At 42.9% G+C, this 23105-nt stretch overlaps 1 protein-coding gene across 5 annotated transcripts; it reads left to right on the top strand.

Annotated features, from left to right (window-relative positions):
• The first annotated feature begins 552 nt into the window (after positions 1-552).
• Positions 553-22898, top strand: smarca4b (SWI/SNF related BAF chromatin remodeling complex subunit ATPase 4b). Of its 5 annotated transcripts, none has more exons than XM_086083458.1 (34): positions 555-999; positions 2836-3107; positions 3214-3346; positions 3576-4079; positions 4634-4732; positions 5448-5706; positions 5771-5897; positions 5971-6144; positions 7386-7559; positions 7645-7821; positions 7900-7947; positions 8049-8179; positions 8315-8372; positions 8451-8560; positions 8703-8850; positions 9812-9975; positions 10063-10129; positions 11372-11482; positions 11681-11923; positions 12099-12212; positions 12387-12494; positions 12612-12698; positions 13328-13374; positions 13448-13614; positions 13795-13958; positions 14050-14310; positions 14415-14492; positions 17385-17603; positions 17687-17952; positions 19199-19307; positions 19379-19480; positions 19620-19752; positions 19861-20000; positions 20494-22898. In XM_086083458.1, exons 2-34 carry the CDS (start codon positions 2892-2894, stop codon positions 20527-20529), a joined length of 4974 nt encoding a protein of 1657 aa, XP_085939584.1. In that variant the 5' UTR covers positions 555-999; positions 2836-2891; the 3' UTR covers positions 20530-22898. The 5 variants fall into 5 exon arrangements, with proteins under 5 accessions (XP_085939582.1, XP_085939581.1, XP_085939584.1 ...); XM_086083459.1 differs by having other exon boundaries at positions 558-999; positions 17690-17952; XM_086083456.1 differs by having other exon boundaries at positions 553-999; positions 2867-3107; positions 7645-7947.
• Positions 22899-23105: the final 207 nt, after the last annotated feature.

Raw genomic sequence — 23105 nt, 5'->3', positions numbered from 1 at the left:
CTGAAATTAAAGACAATGATAAGATAATACATGACAAAGCTCCCCAAACAGAATATTGTGTATTGGAAAGTTCTGTCAGTTTCAGACATAAAAAGTGATTTTCTGTGTATATTTCTTGTCTTTTTTTTTTTAATTGATTGCTTACATTCAGTTACATTTTTTAAATTATATTTTACTACTTTTTTGACTGTATACTGTACACACTAAATGGCCACAACATTGACCACGATCCTAATTAGAAAAATGCCTTTTAAGAAGAAAACAATGCTCAGTTTTAGTTTGCACATAGTTAAACAACAACCACAATAATAATTTAAAAAAGAGCCTTAAGTACAGACTACAATTCACTGAAAGCACAATAATTATAAATTGAGCATTGTTTTTTTTTAACTATTCTCTCTGAGTGCTACGTCACATTATGCCTCCGAATAACCTCATGTAGGCTATATTACGTTACACGTCACAAGCTCCCAGCTCACCTGTTTTCGGGTTTGGGCACGTGACCTTCGCAAACTGAGCACTACACTGTGACGTCAATTTCAATCGACAGCAGGTGGCAGTACAGGGCAAAATGATGGATAAAACTTAAATTTTCGTCTGCGTTATATTCCACGCATTTTTATTCAGAAAACCGTGTTGGGGGCACATGAATTTCGGACTAAACGACTCAAACAAGACATCGAGTTCTAGTGTCGCGTGACGACGTGTTCCACCGCTGCTAAACTAGACCATGTGTGTCGTTTGTAACGTCGTATGTCGGTACCGAGGTCCACCTGTACACTATTCATTGTGCGTGCTATCCAAAGACGCCGACTATCCACGCATGCGCACTTTCTTGCAGCGGTGACTAGACATTCGGTCATAGGAGCTCCGGCGGCGGTACCGGAGCAGGGGGGAGGCGGTGGAAGTGGAGTGGTTCTGTGGCGGGGGGCGGGAGGGGGGGGAGCGCTCGAGCTACGTTGGTGAAACAAAAATCATCATCGCTCGACTGCGAACACGGTGAGTGGATTCGTTTGCTGCGTGTCACGTTGATGAGTCAAATCAAATGTCATCCTCCCCAAATTCCACGCTGAAATCCATCACGCCTTGCCAGTTGTGTTCGTGCAGGTAGATGAGTCGTGTTTGCACAGTCCGCCATTGCCCCCATCTTTTTTTGTTTCATATCCAACGCGGCCTTACAGGGTACGTGTGTGGATTGATCCACACTACAGCGTGTGCTTGATGTTAGTCAGTTCAAGTGCAAGTGTGGGTGGTCGGTGCAGCCGCAACTACTAAATGCGCACCAGGGATGATTTGGCGCAGCAGCTCATTTATAGGCGTTTGGACAGAGCGTAAACTGTGGACCTGTCATTCATTACAGCATCATGCTTTTTTTCCCATATGACATGGCCATTTCAGTTGTCACTGTTACGATTAATGCATTATGGCTAATATTGATCAGGTTCCCTTAGGGAAAAAGTATATTTAATCTGGCCCACCGGACATTTACATTGAAAGTGTCCTGTTATATATTGTTTGCATTAAATTAGATTTTATTTGTGTGTTCATTAAAATGTGTATACCTAATCTATGACTTAATTAGCCCATCTGTCTGTTGACCAAAAAAATAAATGTAGCCTTTGAGCTTGAACTTTGCCCACTCTTGTTGATGATTATCATTTTTGTGTTGTGTTGTGTTACTGAGCTTTTATAATAGTTCCTCTGAGTTTTAGTTTTTAGACTTGGCATGACAGATCAAATGCGATGCGATGGGGGTGTGGTGCGTGCGACTTCAGGGAACATGATTATTTTTTGCCGTCCTGAAAATGTAATTGCACATCCACTACAATAGGTGGCAGTGGCGCTCTCATTGTTCATTAGTGTGCAAGTACTATAAGCTCCTCTGCAGGGGTGTAAAAAAATATAGTAAATGAATTGAGACGTACTTAATTAGAGGTACAGATGAAGACAGAGATGACAGATTTTCCACAGATAGATACTACTGTCAGGTTATAATCACAATTTTAACTCATTCACTGCCATTAACGGCTATTGACGTCAAAAATTCATTTGAACTATTTCTATTAGTTTAAAAACAAAATCCTCTTTTGTTAACAAGAGTATGAAAACCTAGAAAGAAAAAAATAGATAGAACAGATATAATATTTATGATTAATCGGGAGTTAACTATTGAAGTCATGCAATTAATTACAATTCAAATTTTTAATCGCCTGATGTGATTAAAAAAAGAACAGATTATTAAAAATTAGGAGCGTCAGGCGATTAAATTTTTTAATCTTAATTAATTGCATGACTTCATGAGTTAACTCACAATTAATAACACATTTTATATCTGTTCTAAAAGTACAATTAAAAAATTGTAGGTTTTCATACTCTTGTTAACAAAAGGGTAAGAAAATGTTAAACTAATAGAAATAGTTCAAATGAATATTTGACGTCTATAATCATCAATGGCAGTGAATGAGTTAATAAATACAACAAAAGATGATGACAAAAAAAGCAAAATCACCCTTTAATTAGTCTGAAAATAACCTATTTATTTACTATTAATAATTTGTTTTTGTTCATCTGTCTATGCCAGCCAACAATGTACAGTGACAGGCAGAATAATTCAATCTTCTTCCACTAGATGGCAGCAGGTACAATTTACTTATGTGTAGCAACCTGGCAGTATGACTGTCATAGGAAAAGAAGAACATCTTTTAAACATGTTTTAAGATGTTTAAGAGATGATTGAAGAGATGAAGAGAGATTATGTTTCTTCTGTAAAATATGGTGACTAAAAGCTAAGTCAGGAAGCCCTGCTCATTTCAAATGTATTTTTTTTTTTTTTAGGTTTACATTCATAGCATGACTTTCCTTCCAGATCCCTGCTGCAGGAAGCCACCGCAATGTCCACCCCAGATCCTCCCATGGGAGGCAACCCCCGCCCGGGTCCGTCCCCCGGCCCCGGCCCCTCGCCTGGGGCAATGCTGGGGCCCAGCCCGGGTCCTTCCCCTGGCTCCGCTCACAGTATGATGGGACCCAGTCCCGGTCCTCCTTCCTCTGGACTCTCTCAGCCGGGCCCGTCTGGCTACAGCCAGGACAGCATGCACCCTATGCATAAAGTAAGGGCGGTAGAGAAATATTTTACACATCCCTGGCAGAGGTAACACTGGCCACAACAGTGGTGCATTGTACATGTTTTCAAAGTTTGTCCCGTTGTCTTTTCAGCCCATGGAGGGCATGCATGACAAGAGCATGAGTGAGGAGAGTCGCTTCAGTCAAATGAAAGGACTGACAGTGAGGCCGGGCGGGCACACTGGTATGGGTCCCCCACCCAGTCCCTTGGACCAACACTCACAAGGTTGGCAAATCAAACATCCCACTGTTAAGTAACGCTCTCCAACATTGTGCAAGTAACAACAGCGAGTCTTGGGAGCGTGATGTGTGATGTCACTTGATCTTGACCAACGGCACACCAAGAATTTCATTCACTTCTTAATAACTCAACTTTAATAAGAAACTAAGTCAATTGTCCGTATTATGGCCCCTTTAGAGTAAATCTGTTTTCCTGTCTCCCTGATGTCTTCCAGGTTATCACTCTCCATTAGGTGGTTCTGACCATTCTAGTCCGGTCCCTTCCAACGGTCCTCCATCTGGACCTCTACTTCCATCCTCCTCCTCATCTTCTTCTTCAATTGGCCCCGGCTCCGCCTCCACACCTTTAGAAGGCCCCGGTGGCGACCAGCACTCTCTGGGCCCCGGCACACGCCCGGGACCACTCGGCAGTTCAGGTCCAGGACCCAGCCCAGGACCTAGCCTGAGCTCCACCGTCCCCACCCTGGTGTCAGGCCTTGAATCCGGTGGCCTGTCTGGACCCGGGGGCCCCACTCCTTTTAATCAGAGCCAGCTGCACCAACTCAGAGCTCAGATCATGGCCTACAAGATGCTGGCCCGGGGTCAGCCTCTGCCGGACCACCTCCAGATGGCCGTCCAAGGGAAAAGGCCCATGCCTGGCATGCAGCAGCCCATGACGAGCTTGACGCCGGGAGCTGGGCCGCCGGGACCAATGAGTTCAGGCTACAGTCGAGCTCACGGTGAGGACTGTATGTTGTCTTTGTTAACCTCTTCCACACTCTAAAAAACACTTGGGTCAAAAATAACAAAAAAAATTGGGGGGTGGGGGGCTGATCCACCATTTGGGTCAATTTTATCCAACTTTCTGCATTTTGTACAAAGCAACACGATTTTTTGGGTTGTTTTAAACAAAATGACCCAATTATTTTTAGGTTGTTTTGCACTAAACTATCCATGTTTTGGGCGGTGTTTTAAACAAATTAACCCAATTTTTTTAATGGGTTGTTTTCAGCAAAATGACCCAAAATTTTGGGGTTATTTTGTACAAATGACCCACTTTTTTGGGTTGTTTTAAACAACCCCCCACTTTTCTTTATTATTATTATCATTATTATTATTTATTTATTTCGGGTTTGAGGTGGGGTGATCAAAACAACAAGTTGGGTTAAATTGACCCAAGTAGTGGGCTATTCTTGACTTTTTTTTAGAGTGCAGAATTTCTTGAAGCTGCAGATGTTTATTACTGCACATAAAAATATTGATTTAACACAACAATAATATTTTTCCCCTCTAGGAATAATGGGCCCCAATATGCCTCCACCAGGTCCATCGGGTACAGCAGTAGGAATGCAAGGACAAAACCACAATGGACCTCCAAAGTCCTGGCCTGAAGGTTTGTGGTGTCTATTGTGTTACATTTGTATGTATTTGCCCAAATAGGGCCCAATTTTTATGTGCAAGTCTAACGCTTGACTAGCATTTGCGCTTTTGATGTGCGCCCTTGTGGGAGGGAACGCAGCCGACTCCCGGCCAATCGAAGTGGCTCCCCTCATTAATCCATTTAAATTTCAGCAGACGCGTGGGAGGGAAATGAATCAGCAGAACTGGCCAGAGCTTTAAGAATTTTTTTTTTTTATAATTAATTTAATATGAATTTTTATTTATAGTAGTGATAGACCAATATATGCCAATACCGATGATTCGTATTTTAAGTAGGCCAATAACCGATATTTATCAAAAATATCACAAATAAAAAAAACTAAGGTAAAAATAAAAAGAACATTTAATTTTAAACATATAGTTGTATAGTATATATAAATATAGTATACATTTTGCAAAGAAAACTGTTAAATAAATAAATTAATTAATAGTAATAATAATGTTTTTGCAGCCTTTTGCAGCCTTTTGCAACATTTTGTGAATATTAGTCAAAATGCCAAATATCGGCACTGATAATCGGCCCGGACGATAATCGGCCTATCGCTAATTTGCAGTGTATCTTAGGAGTGTTACTATATATACACCACAAACTCAAATCAAATGTTTAGGATGATAATGAACTATTAGCATCCCCATCTTCATTCCCTCACGTACTGTACGTTCTTCAGGCCCGATGGTGAATGCAGCAGCGCCGTCCAACGCCTCTCAAAAGCTGATCCCGCCTCAGCCCACGGGACGACCCTCTCCCGCTCCCCCCTCGGTGCCCCCCGCGGCCTCCCCCGTCATGCCTCCGCAGACGCAGTCCCCCGGGCAGCCGGCGCAGCCTCCTCCCATGATGCCTTACCACAGCAAGCAGAGCCGCATCACCCCCATCCAGAAGCCATGCGGCCTGGACCCCGTGGAGATCCTGCAGGAGAGGGAGTACAGGTACCAGGATCGAGTTATGGAACGGGTTCCTGAACAGTCACCATAACTCGATTGTGCGCTGCAGGTTGCAGGCTCGCATCACACATCGTATCGCCGAGCTGGAGAACTTGCCGGGCTCTCTGGCTGGAGATTTACGTACCAAAGCTACTATAGAACTCAAAGCGCTACGATTGCTTAACTTCCAGAGACAGGTGAGCGCAACAGCATTTTGGGAATTGAGCAATGAGACTTTTTTTTTTTTTTACGTTCGGCGTTTGCATCCAGCTGCGACAAGAGGTGGTGGTGTGCATGCGTCGTGACACGGCTCTAGAAACGGCCCTGGATGCCAAGGCCTACAAACGCAGCAAACGCCAAAGTCTGAGGGAGGCTCGCATCACAGAGAAGCTGGAGAAACAGCAGAAGATCGAGCAAGAGCGCAAGCGCAGGCAGAAACATCAGGTAGGCAACAATTGCTGGCTAAATTATTAGGAACACCGCCAATGTCTAATAGGATTCAATATTAGATGTACTGTACAATAATAAAACATAGAGGCTGTATAAACAAATTATGCCTTTACAAATTTTTTTAAATACAACCTTAATATTAAGCATATAGCTACATTAAGCTAATACAGAGCCACACAAAATGACTAATAATAATAATAATAATAATAAAATAGTCATAACTTTGCAAGAAAAACATAACATACGAATAAAGTTGAGGAAAAAAAGTCTTAATATGAAAAAAATACAGTTGTATTCTGGGAGAAAATTATAATATTGTGAGGAGTATAAAGTCTGAGTTTTGATGGGGAAATGTGTAATACACATGTAAAAGTAATATACTAAGAATACATTCATAACGTTACGACAACAAATGTGATCATTTTTATAAATGCACTTCTCAAACACGGCCCTTCAGAAAGAAGTGTGATGACGAAAGTGTATATTTGTGATGAATAATCACAGAGCATGTTGACAAGTTTCAACAAAAGAGAAGCCTAGCAACACTAACTACAGTAAGCTAGCAGCCTAGCATTAACTCTGTTAGCGTTAGCCACGGATGTGCTACGTTGGTTGCATGGATGACTTATTCATATTACAGTGTTACTCATTCATTACTATAATAGTAAATGTGATCAGTTTGATGTTCAATTTCTTGGAATGTACACTCAATTAACATTATATTATTACTATAATTAATCAAAAAGAGGCGACATATAGCAGAAAAGTTGCTAATTCTACCTCACTTCTGAATCCTCTCATTCATCTGCCGAAGGTCTGCTTCTGTTTACTATTTCTATCCAGTTTTGGGCAAACGCATGTATTAGATAAAATATATAAATATAAATGGAGAAATTAAGAGGCATAAAATGGCGTTAAAGAGGGATGATTTCCCCACAGATTTTACTTGTGTTCCTCTGTTGTTAATACAGCTTGTGCAGGTTTACCTAATGAATTGTCCAGTGAGCTAAGTACATAATGCTTGAATGTTGCAAGACGAAAATCCAACATACAATTGTTGATATTTTCAGAGGTTGAAGTTGACATGAGTAGAGATGTGCAGGTGAATTCTGGTGACGATTCATAGCACTTTTGTATCATTAAGTTTCAAGCACAACTCAACATTCTCTCGTCCTTGCCTTTTGTATCTGTTATTTCTCTTGCGTCCCACCATATCGCTTGCCATGTCATTGCAGGAGTATCTCAACAGCATCCTTCAACATGCCAAAGACTTCAAGGAGTATCATCGTTCCATAACGGGCAAAATCCAGAAGCTAACCAAAGCTGTGGCTACCTATCACGCCAACACCGAACGGGAGCAGAAAAAAGAAAACGAGCGCATTGAGAAAGAGCGAATGAGGAGACTCATGGTAACGTGCGGCCACCACATACTCTGTCATGGACGCGCGCGCCTCCCAGCAGACTACTACCCCTTGCATGATATTATCCGCTCAGGCTGAAGACGAGGAGGGCTACCGTAAACTGATCGACCAAAAGAAGGACAAGCGTTTGGCCTACCTTCTGCAGCAGACGGACGAATACGTGGCCAACCTCACCGAACTGGTGCGCGCGCATAAGGCTGCGCAGGCCCTCAAGGAGAAGAAGAAGAAGAAGAAAAAGAAGAAGAAGAAGGTATGCAGGTGGAGGGAAAAAGTTGCCTTATTTTGCAACTTGTCATCATTGCAAACTAACGCTGATTTGCCTGTTCAGTTGGAGAGCCCAGAGGGACAGACTCCAGCTTTGGGGCCTGATGGAGAGGTGAGCAAGCAGAAATATGACAAAACGTTAAACGGCCTTCTTTTTTTTGTGTCAGTGGCTTCTATTTAGACTACAAATCCTGATCTCACCTTACTCTGCAGCCTCTGGATGAAACCAGTCAGATGAGTGACCTTCCTGTGAAGGTCATCCACGTGGACAGCGGCAACATCTTGACCGGGGTGGACGCTCCTAAGGCGGGGCAGCTGGAGACGTGGCTGGAGATGAACCCTGGGTGAGATGAAGATTTTTTTTTTTTTTTAAAGACTTGCTTGAGTATGATATGGCATATACTAAAAAATATATTTTTAAGATATATTGTGAAATACAGTCCACATGTTCTTCATTACTTTTGTTTTGTTTTTTTTAGTTATGAGGTGGCCCCGCGCTCTGACAGTGAAGACAGCGAGGATGAAGAGGAGGAAGAAGTTGGTGTTTTCATTTATTTACTGGGGGGGAAAAAATGTCATTTTTTATTTTATTTGACTGTACCTTCTGTGTGTCAGGAGGAAGAGGAGGAGCATCACCCTTCATCTGCACCAACAGATGTCAAGAAGAAGATAAATGACCCTGACAGCGAGGACGTGTCAGAGGTGTACGTGCGACACATTATCGAGTGAGTAAACCGACGAATAGCCCTGCTACTTACCATAACGCTGGAATCGTTCATTTTCTTACTCACTCTGAAATTCGAGATAAGTCTTCCCATGTTATTCACCCGTTATCAATAAGCATCAATAAGCATTTCCCTTCCCTAGGAACGCCAAACAGGATGTGGATGACGAGTACAGTGGAGCAGCGTTTGCACGAGGACTTCAGTCTTACTATGCTGTGGCTCATGCCGTTACAGAAAAGGTGGAAAAGCAGTCCACTTTATTGATAAACGGACAACTTAAACAGTATCAGGTAAATAAAAAATGATGTGTCTAAACAAAAGTGTACAATCATGGGTTGTGTGTTGGGATGGGATTCCGATGACAGAGTTCTTATTGATTTGATTCTTAATGGATTATCTTATCGATTCTCATTGGGTGATGAAATTAAAGATTTTGCTGTGTGATATAAATTTGTGTCATTTGCCAGCTTGCACTCTAAAAACAATTGGGTCAAAAGTAACCCAATTATGGATCAAAAATGGACCGATCCACTTTTTGGGTCAATTTGTAAGGAAGAGGATTAGGGCCAGTGAAGAAAAGAAAAAAAAAGTTAAGCAGGATTCTCACTTTATTCTCAGAATTCTCACTTTAATCTCAGAATTCTCACTTTAATCTCAGAATTCTGACTCAGAATTCTCACTTTAATCTCAGTTAGTGCTACTATTGTTCTCGACTTTAATGAGAATTCTGAGATTAAAATTAGAATGCTCACTTTAATCACAGAATTCTGACTTTAAAGTGACAATTCTGAGATTAAAGTCAGAATTCTCACTTTAATTTCAGAATTCTGATTTTAATTGTGACAATTCTCAATTTAAAGTGAGAATTCTGACTATAAAGTGAGGATTCTGAGATTTTCTGGGTTGTTTTATACAAAATGGCCCAATTATGGACCCAAAATGGGGTCAAATTGATCCAAGTAAACAATCTGACCCAACTTTCTGGGTTGTTTTATACAAATTGACCCTTTTCTTTTTTTTAACCCAAAATTGTGTGAAGGTAACCAAAGTAGAGGATCTGACCCAACTTTATGGTTTATTTGATACAAAAGACCCGCCTTTTTTTTGGTACAAAACAACAAGAAAGGTAAAAAGAAAGAAAGTTAGGTAAAATTGACACAAATAGAGAATCAGTCCATTTTTGACCCAACTGTTTTTCTAGTGTGTTGTGTACTGTATATACAATGAACAATATTTGCGGTTGGCTGTCAGGTTAAAGGTCTGGAGTGGTTGGTGTCGCTGTACAATAACAACCTGAACGGCATCCTGGCTGATGAAATGGGACTGGGCAAAACCATCCAGACCATCGCGCTGATCACGTACCTCATGGAGCACAAGCGGCTCAACGGACCCTACCTCATCATCGTGCCCCTCTCGTAAGCTCATCTTTTTTTTTTGTCATTTATGAGATTTGAAGTAAACCGGAAGTCGTTTTGGAATTGAACATTCTTTCTGACCATCAGGACTCTTTCAAACTGGGTGTACGAGTTTGACAAGTGGGGACCCACAGTTGTTAAAGTGTCCTATAAGGCAAGATTACTCACTGTTATCACTTTTTCTAGCAAGGGGACCACATTTGGTAACTTTATAATGCAGCAGTCTCAAACCTTTTACATAAAGTACCGCCTCAAATAATACTTAATACTACACTCAAAAAACAGTTAGGTCAAATATAACACAAATTGGGTCAAAAAGGGACGAGACTCAAGTTTTTGGGTTATTCGATTTAGGCAAAATGTTGGGTAAATGAAGAAATAACTCAAAAAAATGAACCGACCCAAATTTTTGAGCTATTTAACCCAAAAAGTCAGGCCGGTTCAATTTTGATGCAATTCAGTTAACCCAAAAAGTTGGGTCAAATGAATAACCCACAAAACAACCCACACATTGGCTTCTTTTTTGGGTTATTCATTTAATTTTCATTTAACTTTTTGGGTTAAATATCTGAAAAAGTTGGGTTGGTCCATTCAATTGAGTTATTCAATTAACCATAAAGTTGGGTCGAATGAATAACTCACAAAGCAACCCCCAAAACAGGGGGTTGCTTTGTGGGTTATGAATTTAATATGACACATTTTTGGGGGTTAAATAACTCAAAACTGTGGGTTGGTCGATTCATAATTATCACAATTTAGGTTACATTTGACCCAACAGTTTTTTAGAGTGTAGTAACATTGAAATAAAGATGCAAAGTAGGCATAAGTGTTCATTAGCAATTTGTCATTGTAAGCCTCTGCAACATGATGCACAATTTGAATATTAACACTTAGCCTAAATATATGAACATTAATTTTGTTTAAAAAAAACCTCAATTAAAACAATATTGCATAAAAGTTAAATAAAAACTATATTTCATTAGAATTTTAAAAACACACAGCTAAAGATTAAATGCAAATGTTTGTACCCCAAAGTTAAACACGACTAAGATGTGTTTTAAGGAAACATGTCATTTGCTTGAAGAAAAAAATACTGTACTGGATTAAGACCCCCCCCCCCAAAAAAAGTTTAAACTGGATGATTTTGACATTGTATTTAAAAAACAAAAGCAATGTGAAGCTTAACAAATGGAAACAAAAAAAAGCTCCTAGTGAATTTAATGATGCAATCATGAGACATGAAAAATAGAAATATAACCCTTTGGTCTATTTTAATAATAAGGTTTTCCTACTATCTATTCTCAACATTTTACTTGTCTGCATATAATCTAGTGTAGTATTTAGTGCTACTTCACACTTCCTTTGTGTACATTTGTTGTGTTATTCCTGATTTTAGGGTTCTCCAGCTGCCAGAAGAGCTTTTGTCCCTCAGTTGCGTAGTGGCAAGTTTAATGTTCTCCTCACCACCTACGAATACATCATCAAGGACAAACAAATCCTGGCTAAGGTGGGCTTCACTACCAAAAACAGTGCACACTATATACATATGATTTTTTTTTTTTTAGCTTTTAGGCTGCTCCTCTTGTCAGCCTCGCATCAGCTTTGCAAGAATGGACATGTGGGCTTCATCTGAAATCTGTTAACAAGTGGATGTTGGATTCTGAAATCCTGACATGCTCTTTTTTTCACGTCGAACCTCCCACAGATCCGCTGGAAGTACATGATCGTGGACGAGGGCCACCGCATGAAGAACCACCACTGTAAGCTGACCCAGGTGCTGAACACGCACTACCTGGCACCCAGGCGGGTGCTGCTGACGGGCACGCCGCTGCAAAACAAGCTCCCCGAGCTGTGGGCGCTGCTCAACTTCCTCTTGCCCACCATCTTCAAGAGCTGCAGCACCTTCGAGCAGTGGTTTAATGCCCCTTTTGCGATGACCGGGGAGAAGGTGAGTGGATGGAACTACATTCGGGATTATTTTTGTACTACCTCGGTGTAGAAATAGCAGATTTAGCTGATGTAAAAATAAGCTTTGACATTTTCTTCATGGTCAGGTTGAAAAATATAATAACTCTTTGAGGGTTTATTTGCTGTCCGTTCAATGTGCCCGTCCCGCCCTGCAGGTGGATCTCAATGAAGAGGAAACCATTTTGATCATCCGTCGTCTTCACAAAGTGCTCCGCCCCTTCTTGCTGCGCAGGTTGAAGAAGGAAGTGGAGGCACAGCTTCCAGAGAAGGCAGGACTGACCTCTCTCTGTCTTTTTGCAATACACAGCAAATAGACCCATATAATGTACTCGTGTAATTCCTTTTAAGTTTTGAATCTGATTGGTGGCGGTTTCTAATCGATTGGATGATTGTTAATTAGGCTTGCTTCCATCCCATTCTTCCTCATTGTGGCATCCCTGTAGGTGGAGTACGTGATCAAATGTGACATGTCGTCTCTCCAGCGAGTGCTCTACAGACACATGCAGGCCAAGGGCGTCCTGCTGACCGATGGCTCTGAGAAAGACAAGAAGGTAGGTTTGAGGGGCTCATAAAAGCGAGAGGCTTTGTTTCCATACTGTCAACTGTACGGTGGGGGGGGGGGGTGTGGAGAAAGTATTGTAATGTTGCTTTCTGGTGCGTCTGATCAGGGCAAAGGAGGAACCAAGACGTTGATGAACACCATCATGCAGCTGAGGAAGATCTGTAACCATCCGTACATGTTCCAGCAGATTGAGGTAACGTTGAATGCATTCAGTAATATATACTTGAAAAGGTTTTTTCACTCAAAGTCAATTTTACAAGGAGAGTTTTTAGTACATTTCACCAATTTATTTACTGGTATTTAAAAAAAAGAAAGAAAAGCTACTCCAGGGTTGAGGAAAGAACCCACAAACCTTCAGGTTGGGAGACAGACACTCTAGCACCTGAGCCATGCCGCTCCTGCTGTGTGTTAGTATATTGATGGTGTCAGGTAGGATTCTTCCACGAGATTTTTTTGCTCTCGTTTTGGACACACCAGCAATGCCGTATAGTTGCACACAGCAAGAGTGGCATGGCTCAGGTCTCCCAAGTTGAAGGTCATGTTCCTCAACGCTTAACTATTTTTTTTTTTTAAATATATGTATACTGGTAAAATTTACTCAAAACTCTCCTCATAAAATGTACTTAGAATTTCTGAATGAAAAAAACGTTACTACGTTTTTTCAAATAAATATTAATCTATGAATGTAACTAATGAGTTACATTGCAAAAGAATGCTAGGACCACACTGATAAGGATTTTAGAAAGACAAGTCATGGAAAAACACATCCTGGGTCAGGTCCTCCTAAGGGATTTTCATTTTTAACTTTGACTATTTTTACAGGAATCTTTCTCAGAACATTTAGGTTTCTCTGGAGGAGTAGTCCAGGGGTAAGTGCTAATTGTGGCGCCCATAAAAACACATTCATTCAAAATAATCTAATCTCATCCTTTTTTTTGTCAGCCTCGACTTGTATCGAGCTTCGGGGAAATTTGAAGTGTTGGATCGGATCCTCCCCAAACTGCGAGCGACAAACCATAAAGTGCTGCTCTTCTGTCAGATGACCTCACTCATGACCATCATGGAGGACTACTTTGCATACCGCAGCTTCAAGTATCTGCGTCTGGACGGTAAAACACATTCTCTGAGAATTCATCGGAATGTAATGGAATTTAATGTGGGGTCGTTTTTACATCATGTAACATATAAAATAGCACCCAAAAATATTTTGAGTCGCCATGGATTTTTCTTTATTATCAACCAGTCTATCATCGACAGTACAAGATGTTGCTTATGTGTCATCCTGCCAGGCACCACAAAGGCTGAAGACAGAGGAATGTTACTGAAGACCTTCAACGACGCTGAGTGCGAATATTTCATCTTCCTCTTGAGCACTCGAGCTGGAGGCCTCGGCCTCAACCTGCAGTCTGCTGACACCGTCATCATCTTTGACTCGGACTGGAACCCGCACCAGGTTTTGCTCGATTCTCTCCTTTTTTAAATATTTTTTTTATTTCCATTTTGGTGAATTTGGAATAAACCATTTAGTTTTGTTTCATCCCCAGGACCTGCAGGCCCAGGACAGAGCTCACCGCATAGGCCAACTAAACGAGGTGCGCGTGCTGCGCCTGTGCACAATCAACAGCGTGGAGGAGAAGATTTTGGCCGCCGCCAAGTACAAACTAAACGTAGACCAAAAGGTGATCCAGGCCGGCATGTTCGACCAGAAGTCGTCCAGCCACGAGCGCAGGGCCTTCCTGCAGGCCATCCTGGAGCACGAGGAGCAAGACGAGGTCTGGGGACAAGACGTGTGTCTACGGATAAATGTGTGTGCGTGCACCAGCAACACAGCAGTTTGGAGGGGGGGGGGGTTTGGAAAAGGGTTTCCTTGCTTATGCTGTGCTCGCCAATGTGCGTCTGCTGTATTCAGGAGGATGATGAGGTTCCGGACGACGAGACGGTCAACCAGATGATCGCCAGGAGCGAGGAGGAGTTTGATCAGTTCATGGTCAGTCTTAGGACAAACAACAGCTGTATTCCCTCTAGGAAAGGAAACAACAAAGAAACATGAAGCAAGATAATGGTCAATGAGCAGTATAATTGTTTTTTATTTTTTTATATATATTTTTTTCAAATATTTTTTACAACAAAACTAAATCAATTTGTTCCACAAAATATTCTGATAGTTCTCTTAACAAGAGTTTCATTAGAACCCAAGTCGCCAAGATAACCCGCTCCCCGTTCAGTTGCACAAGTTAACACAATCTTATGTAGAAGCATACATGGACAATCCCTTGGATGACAATACTTGCTTTTTAAAGGCGAAGTCAACCCCAACATTTTCCTTACAATATGTTCTACGCAGTCCCACTAACCTAAACACAGTATTCTGATTAATATTGTGTTTATGGAAATCCACCAGTTTTTATCCATCTGGGCGGCCATTTTGACATTTGCTGTCATCTGAAAATGACATCACAGTTGCGCAGGGCTAACAACCAATGGTGACTCGCCTGTTTTATGAAGCAGAGCCATGATTGGTCGTTACCTGAGTCCTGAGCAACAGGGATGTCATTTTCAATCGACAGCAAGAAACAAAATGGCTGCCCTCTGATATTTAAAAAAAAAAATGGGTGGATTTTGCTGCTTAATGCATATTCCACAAACATAATGTCATGTTTAGGCTAGGGGGCCAGCTAAACGTATTGTAAAAAAAAAAATTGGGGTTGACTTTCCCTTTAAAAAGTGGTAAAATAAAAGACTCAAATTAACATAGTTTAAACGGTTCCTATGTGTATTAATAACATGTCCGTGACACACTTTTTGTCAAAAATATCCCAATAATCAAGAACTAGGAATGTTCGATACCACTTTTTTTTCAGACCGATACAAGAACGAACATTCAACTCTTGAGTAATCACTGATACCAATACCAAGTACCAATACCACCAGTGCAGTACTTATAATACATAACCCAACATGCTTGGGTGGCGGGTGGATCGGAGCGTGGGAATATCATTTCCATCGGCTCCGGTTCACCTGCTCCTAATTTTAATGCACCACACACACACACTTGTATATACACTGGGTGGGGTCACATTCACGGTTTAGGGGTAGAGTTCGCCAGTCCGCGAGCTGGCGGACTCAGTAACAGGGGTTAATTTTCACAAAGAACGCTGGGGTGACGACCGGGGCCTTCCCCCGCTGGGCCTGGGGTTCGGGGGTGTCGGCCGCCCTCCGGTGCCCCCATCTCCCCCTTCTGCCCCCGGTGTTCCGTCCTTCCACACGGCGGGGGGTGGGGTGGGCGCGGCTGCCCTCTCCGCTCCGCTGTCCGGCCCCTCTTCGGCGCCGGTGCCTGGGTGCGGGTGGTCCCCGGGGGCTGGGGGTCGGGGGTTGGGGGGCTGCCGGTTGGTCGGGGTGGGGTCGGGGGGGGGGGGGGGGCGGCTTTGTTGGGGGGGGGGCGGTGGTGGGGGTTGCGGGGTGGGGGGGTGCTGGGGGTGGGGGGTGTCTGGGGGATTGGGGGCATGGGGGCGGCTGGGGCTGGGTTGGGGTGGGTGGCGGGGGGTGGATGGGGGGCGGGGGGTGGTGGGGGGGCGGGGGTTGGGGGCCGGTGGGGTGCCTGGTGGGCCTGCAGTGCCCCGTCCTGCTGCGTTGGGCCGGGGGCGCGGGCCGTGTTGGGGCGGGGGGCGCTCCTGCTCCTGGGTTTGCTCTCCGGCCGGTGGCCCTGGTGGGGCCCGGGGGTCGTCCTTTGGCGCTGCCGCGGCCTGGGGGGCCCTGAGGTGTTGCGCTTGCTCTGTTCCGGCGGGGGTCGACGGCTCCCCTCTTTGGTGGAGATTTTCATGCATGCCAGATCCACCACACCAGCATCTACCGAAACTCAGACACAATCTGTTTCCTCCTCAGGTTATTGAATCGGTGGAGGCTGGTGTCTCGGATCTCACGCGGCTTCGTCTGTCCTTCCTTCCTTTTCTCGGTCTCTCCGTTGGTCTCTTGAGGCCTCCCTGACTTTATGTTTTTTGGATTTGTTGGGGTCTGGATGTTTCTTGGGCTGGGGAGGAGTTCTGGTGGGGGGTGTCTGGTCGGTGCTGGATTTCACCTTCCTTGGTTTTCTTCGGTCCCCTCGGGTCTCCTGGTGTTCGATTTAGGTGAACGGTATAAGATTTTTTTTTCTAATAGGTTTTCTGGTGAGCTAACAAACACACGCACGCACGCACGCACACACACATACTCACCCACACACACAAAAAAAAAAAAAAAAAAAAGTATGTATGTATGTATGTATATATGTATATATGTATGTATATATGTGTATATATATATATATATATATTTAAAAAAAAAAAAAAAAAAAAAAAAAAGAGCAATGATGATGACATTTCCGAATGAACAATACTGAGCTCTTAAAGAAAGAACAAAAAAAAAAAGAAAAAAAAAAAAAAAAAAAAAAAAAAAAAGAAACAATGATTTTAACAGTGTGTGTGTGTGTGTGGGGGGGGGGTTGTGTGTGTGAGATTGACGCCAGCACTCGGGATTCTGAAGACGTTGGGCAAATAATATTTGCATGGCGACACATTGACGCTGAAATCTGATTGGACAAAAACACACACACACATACACAAACAACTGGAAGCTGCGCAGCCAAGACACACTGTGAAATGAAGACGTTAAACTATTGAAAATAAAGACCATTTCATGTAAAATGAAACTTCTGATAGTAGTTGGGCTCATCTGTTTATTTTAAAAAAAATCAAATGTAGCCCTTCAGCACAAGTGTTTTCCCCTCTACTGCATTAAATCCTGAGCAAGAAGAACCTTAAGAGAAATGTAAGTCACGGCGCAACAGAGGGAAAGCATTTTGACTGAGGTCGTAAAATGTTGTTGTTGTTTTGTTCTCTGGCAGCGAATGGACCTAGACCGCCGGCGCGAAGAGGCCCGCAACCCGCGGCGCAAGCCTCGTCTGATGGAGGAGGACGAGCTGCCTACGTGGATCATGAAGGACGACGCCGAGGTGGAGCGGCTCACCTGCGAGGAGGAGGAGGAGAAAATGTTCGGACGAGGCTCTCGCCAGCGGAAGGAGGTGGACTACAGCGATTCGCTGACCGAGAAGCAGTGGCTCAAGGTAATTGGAGGAAAAGGGGCGGGGAGAAAGCAGGGAGGACGGCAAGGCGGAGGGTCGACTGACTCTCGGTTTTCCCTCACGAGCAGGCCATCGAGGAGGGCACCCTGGAGGAGGTGGAGGAGGAGGTGCGGCACAAGAAGACGACTCGCAAGAGGAAGCGGGATCGGGACCCGGACCTCCCCGTGCCCTCGTGCTCCTCGGGAGGAAGAGGACGAGGAGACAAAGACGAAGATGCAAAGAGGCAACGAAAAAGGGGGAGACCACCTGTTGAGAAGATATCCCTCAATCCTCCTGCCCTCACCAAGAAGATGAAGAAGATCATTGAGGCCGTCATCAGATATAAAGACAGGTAGAAAAACGGACTTTGTTTGTTCCAAACGTAATCACTGGACACCTGCACATTCTCATGAGATTCAATTTTAGATTTTACAGCTCAGACACTAAAGTCAATGTTGGGTAGTGTTGGAAAATCGTTCTTTGTTTTCCCGTGTTCATAATGTTGATTATCAAAATCAGACAATGAGATCGGTGAAACTAGGATTTATTTTCATAAGCTTATGGACACATAAGGTCGGCCAAACGCCGCCATGTTCTCCCTCATCTGTGACGGCCTTCACCCTGTTCAAGTCACTAGTATCCTTCCGTGACTCTACAAACCCCTCCCCGTCTTCTTCCGCCAATCCTCAGCCGTTCCTCTCCTTCTCAGACAGTCACATGATACATCAATACACATCGCCAAAATGCTCCCCCTCAGTCACAAGATAAAGATTTACGTTGTTTTCAGAGCAAGAAGAGATGTCACTAAACCCCCCTCTCCTCTCAACCGGTTGTAAAATACAAAGGAATCTAATTAACACATTCGCTTCAACCCCCCCCCACATCAGCTTGGATTCTCACACATACTGACATACTGAGTAAATTAAAGCAGTTATGTCCACTTCTAAATAGTAATATTATAAATCAAACAGTTATAATTAAATTAATGCACTTCAGTAGCTACAGAGGTGGCAAATCCAGGTCCAGAAAGTAAAATCCCTGCCATAGTGTGGCTTTAGCCTCTGATGCTAGCTAGCTAGCTAGCTAGCTAGCTCCCAAGCAGGTAAACGAGCACCATGGGAGCTAGCTAGGGAGCTAGTTAGCTAGCACCTTAAAGTAAAACCTCTACCACAGTTTGGTTTTAGGCCTAGGTGCTCGTTTACCTGGGTTTGAAGCTAAACTGTGGCAGGGTTTTTACTTTCGGGTGCTAGCTAGCTATGTAGCCAAACTGTGGCAGGGTTTTTACTTTCAGGTGCTAGTTAGCTAGCTCCCATGGTGCTCGTTTACCCGCTAGGAAGCTAGCTAGCATCAGGGTTTAAAGCTAAACTGTGGCATGGTTTTCACTTTCAGGTGCTAGCTAGCTAGCTCCCATGGTGCTTGTTTACCTCCTAGGGAGCTAGCTAGCATCAGGGGCGAAAGCCAAACTGTAGCAGGGATTTTACTTTCTGGACCTGGATTTGCCAACTCTGGTTAGCTATCCCATTATATCTTATTAATCTAAAGTCACATTCATGAGTCAGACCTTCCTTGTCTCATCTTGATGATGTCACTTCCTGTAGTACGAGTGGACGTCAGCTGAGCGAGGTCTTCATCCAGTTGCCATCTCGCAAAGAGCTGCCTGAATATTACGAGCTGATCCGCAAGCCAGTGGACTTCAGGAAGATCAAGGTCAAGTCGCAGACAGTGCAGTTTTTTTCCCCAAAGTTAACTTATTTTAAAATATGTGTCACCGACACTAGGAGAGGATTCGAGGTCACCGCTACCGCAGTCTTGGCGACCTGGAGAGAGACATCATGCTGCTTTTCCAGAACGCGCAAACCTTCAACCTGGAGGGATCCCTGGTGAGGGCCAGTTTGCAAGACCTCTTCTTTAGAAATGATGATGATGATGATGATGATGATGATGATGATGATGATGATGATGATGATGATGATGATGATGATGATGATGATGAAGTTTCCTGCCATGTGATGCGAGCAGATATACGAAGACTCCATCGTGTTGCAGTCGGTCTTCACCAGTCTGAGGCAGAAGATCGAGAAGGAGGAGGAAAGCGAGGGAGAGGACAGCGAGGAAGAAGAGGACGAGCAGGATGACGGATCCGAGTCGGAATGTACGTACATCTACTCTCAATCTTCTCCGCATTCCAATGGCTCTATGCTTCTTATTTAGACCTCATTTGTGTGTGTGTGTGTGTGTGTGTGTGTGTTTGCGGTCTCAGCCCGTTCCGTCAAGGTCAAGATCCGACTGGGCAAGAAGGAGCGAGGTGGCGATCGAGGAAAAGGACGAAGCAGACGATCGGGACGCACTAGAGCCAAACCTGTAGTTAGTGACGATGACTCTGACGAAGAACAAGAAGAGGTAATTCAGTATGTATGTATGCGTGCGTGCGTTCGCAGGCATCTATTCCTTATCCTCTGCGAAGAATGTCTACTGCCACAGATCCAGTGTTTGCTTATTATTACTTAGAAAAAGACTCGCTCACTGTAATTTTTGTCAATTTGAAATGAATGACAAGAAAAAGTTCTAATTGAGTTCTAATTTTGTGTGTGTGCGTGCGTGCGCATGTCTTGTTTTTGTTACACAGTGGGGCCAACATTTCGGGATTTCACATAGCTGTGGGGCCCACCCGTCCATGTGGGGGCATTTTGCGGGGCCCCACAAATTTAGACCTCTTTTTGAGGGTCAAGACTTGGTTTTAGAGTTTAGGTTTGAATTTGGTTATGATTGAAGGTTAGGGTGAGGAATAGGGGTAGGCAATCACTTTTGATGGTTAGGTTTAGGGAAATGCATTATGTCCATGAGATGGCCCCACAAAGATAGTAAAACAAACCTGTGTGTGTATATTCCGCAGGAGCACTCCCTCAGTGCCACTGATGAAGAATCGTGATCGGTCGGCACTGTGATGTTCGAATGTAAGCGAGAGGTGTGGTATGAAGGGATGTTCCGCCCGCTCACTCATTTTCAGTTCATCAGTAAACAAAAATCTAATTGGAAGCTTTGTAATGAATGAATTAATTGCACTAAATGTAATTGTAATAAAAAAATTAAAAATAAGCTATGCCTTTCTAATCCAAATAGATTTTGGTTGCCCAATAGACATCTGTCGCTGTCAAAACAAATCAAGAGGGAAAAGGCATTTCTGTAATTGGTGGACGAGGTATGCTAATGCTAAAAACAATGCTAACAACAAAAGAATGTGCTTCTCCTATCTGCATCCATCCACTTTTCTTCATCCCTCACGAGGCTTGCGAGTGTGCTGGAACCTATTACACCAGCCGCATACCCTGTAGTGGTCGTCAGCCTTTGTGGCAAAACTCACAAGCACATTTTGACATACAAAGTAGCCTAATTTTGTGACTTTAGTTTAGAATATAGTTCAAAAATGTGTTAGGGGACTTTTATTGAATTTTGCTTGAGTGTAGAGACACGATTTCGCCTTTTTGTTTTTGTTTTTTGTGCTCGTTATTGAGACAAGTCTTGCTCGTTCGACTAAAGCGGTTGACACTAAAATTAGTTTTGCATTTAGGTGATTGCGTAGGCATGAAGTACTTATAAATAAGCAAAATCTTTGTTTTGTGCAATTTGCACAAAACCATACTCTTATTCACATTTCCATTGGGCATTTCAAAAAACTTTGTTTAGTCTTGCTTGTAATGTAACAATTGCAATTAAAAGTTTTTTTTTGTTTTTTTCAAACTGTGAGTAGCCTGAAGGGGAAATCAAACCAAATAATTTATTTACAATTGAATAGTATGTTGTTTTCCCCCACTTACCTAAACACCCTCATTCATTTTGTCTTTGTGGAATATGAGTTAAGCAACAAAATCTCAAGGGGCGGCCATTTTGTACTTGCTGTCGACTGCAAATGACATTACGGTTGCTCAGGGCTCAGCTAGTAACTAATCACAGCTCAGTTTCAGAAAAGAGGTGAGCCCTAATTGACCGTTGAATAACCGTGATGTCATTTCCAGTCGACAGCAAATCTCAAAATGGCCGCCCCCTGAGATGGATAAAAACAAGTGGGTTTTGCTGCTTTCCACAATTACAATAGTAATCAGAATACTGTAGGCTACTGTGTTTGGACTACACAGGACATATTGTACATATTTTTGGGGGGTTGACTTCCCCTTTTAAGTATTAAAAAATGTTTACATTATGATCTTTGCTCAATATTTATAGTTGTTAAATCACAACACGAGAAAAGTTCATGTTTATAACATTTTTCTGTATGAGGATCAATTTATCACATGGCCACTTCAATAACTATAACGAGATTTACGAAGACAGTGAGGAGTCAAACTCTTCCGCTTTTCCCCTCTAATATCTTTCAACTTGCCAATTAGTGAGACTAGACTTATTGTGAAACTACAGTTTGTTTTCTTTTCACACAAAGTCTGCTCACTTCTAACCATAAGTGTTCAAAATGGTGTGTACTACTTTTATGTGGTTGAATGTTTGTACTTTTGGGGTCGGCCTATTCCTATTTTTTTTTTCTTTGCATAAAAAAACCCCGTTCTGATTGAGGTTAACAATCACTTTTACAAGAGTGACAAAGCGCTTTAGACGTTACACATTAAATATAAGTAATTAGAAGGAAATGTAACGTGCCATGAAATGCTAAGAAAAAAAAGTTTCTGAGCATCAATAAGGCCTAAGATGGAACAATATACTGAATGTATACTCACCCTGCGGACACGATTGAACCTGTGTCAAACAGTCAGACTTTCAGAAAGCGACGTTTGTGTACACTGGTGTGTTTGGGTTGGATGTTGAACCTGAAACCCTTTTTGAATAACGCGAAGTGACCGATAACGGTTAATAGAGGTCGCACTTCACGTTTGTGTATGTTTGCATCAAAACAGCCTGGATGCTGCTGCTTGCACGGCTTGTAGCACTTCAAAATTACTAGAGCACACTGAGGTCTCGATCCAGCCATTATTTACTGTATCTTTGATTGCTTCCTCATGTTTTCTGTATGTGGTGACTTTAGTTTGGCAGAACTTTTTTTTGTGTACTTTTTTTTTTTCAAGACAAAGGACCAGAGGGACGGTGGCTCCTCTCTGCTTGCGAACGCCTCATGGCCGGATGGTGTTGGATATTCTGTATATGTACGATTTGTTTTGTACTTTACTGTACTTTTATCAATATGATAGGTAGTCAAATCCATGCAACCAAAGCATCAACACTTCTGTATGTGCTGTGTTGTGTCATTGTCACTGGAAACAACATTCTAACAATAAATTAAGCTTAAAAGTGTTTGTTGATATCTGAGTTAAGGATGTCCATCCATTTTCTATGGGGTAGATGCCATGGACTTCCGACTTCCGTAAGTCACACACGCTGTTTCCGGTCAGGCCGCGTCCCAACACTCCCACCCCGGTGCCCCCCAACCGCGCGCTCGCGCCCATCGGTGGGGGCCTCTCACAGCTCTTTGAAATGCTTCGGAGAACTGAGACAGACACA

The sequence above is a fragment of the Leptonotus elevatus genome, chromosome 8 (assembly GCF_054856555.1).
Source record: "Leptonotus elevatus isolate MCC_2025b chromosome 8, RoL_Lele_1.0, whole genome shotgun sequence".
Classification (NCBI taxonomy): Eukaryota; Metazoa; Chordata; class Actinopteri; order Syngnathiformes; family Syngnathidae; genus Leptonotus; species Leptonotus elevatus.
Note: the sequence above shows the minus strand (reverse complement) of the source record. Positions and strands in the feature narration are given on the sequence as shown.

Bases quoted from the DNA above. Each gene is read 5' to 3' on its own strand.
- smarca4b (XM_086083456.1), top strand. From the start codon at position 2,892: ATGTCCACCCCAGATCCTCCCATGGGAGGCAACCCCCGCCCGGGTCCG. The intron at 4,080-4,633 runs GTGAGGACTGTA...TTTCCCCTCTAG, and splicing joins AGGCTACAGTCGAGCTCACG to GAATAATGGGCCCCAATATG. The intron at 6,145-7,385 runs GTAGGCAACAAT...ATGTCATTGCAG, and splicing joins AGCGCAGGCAGAAACATCAG to GAGTATCTCAACAGCATCCT.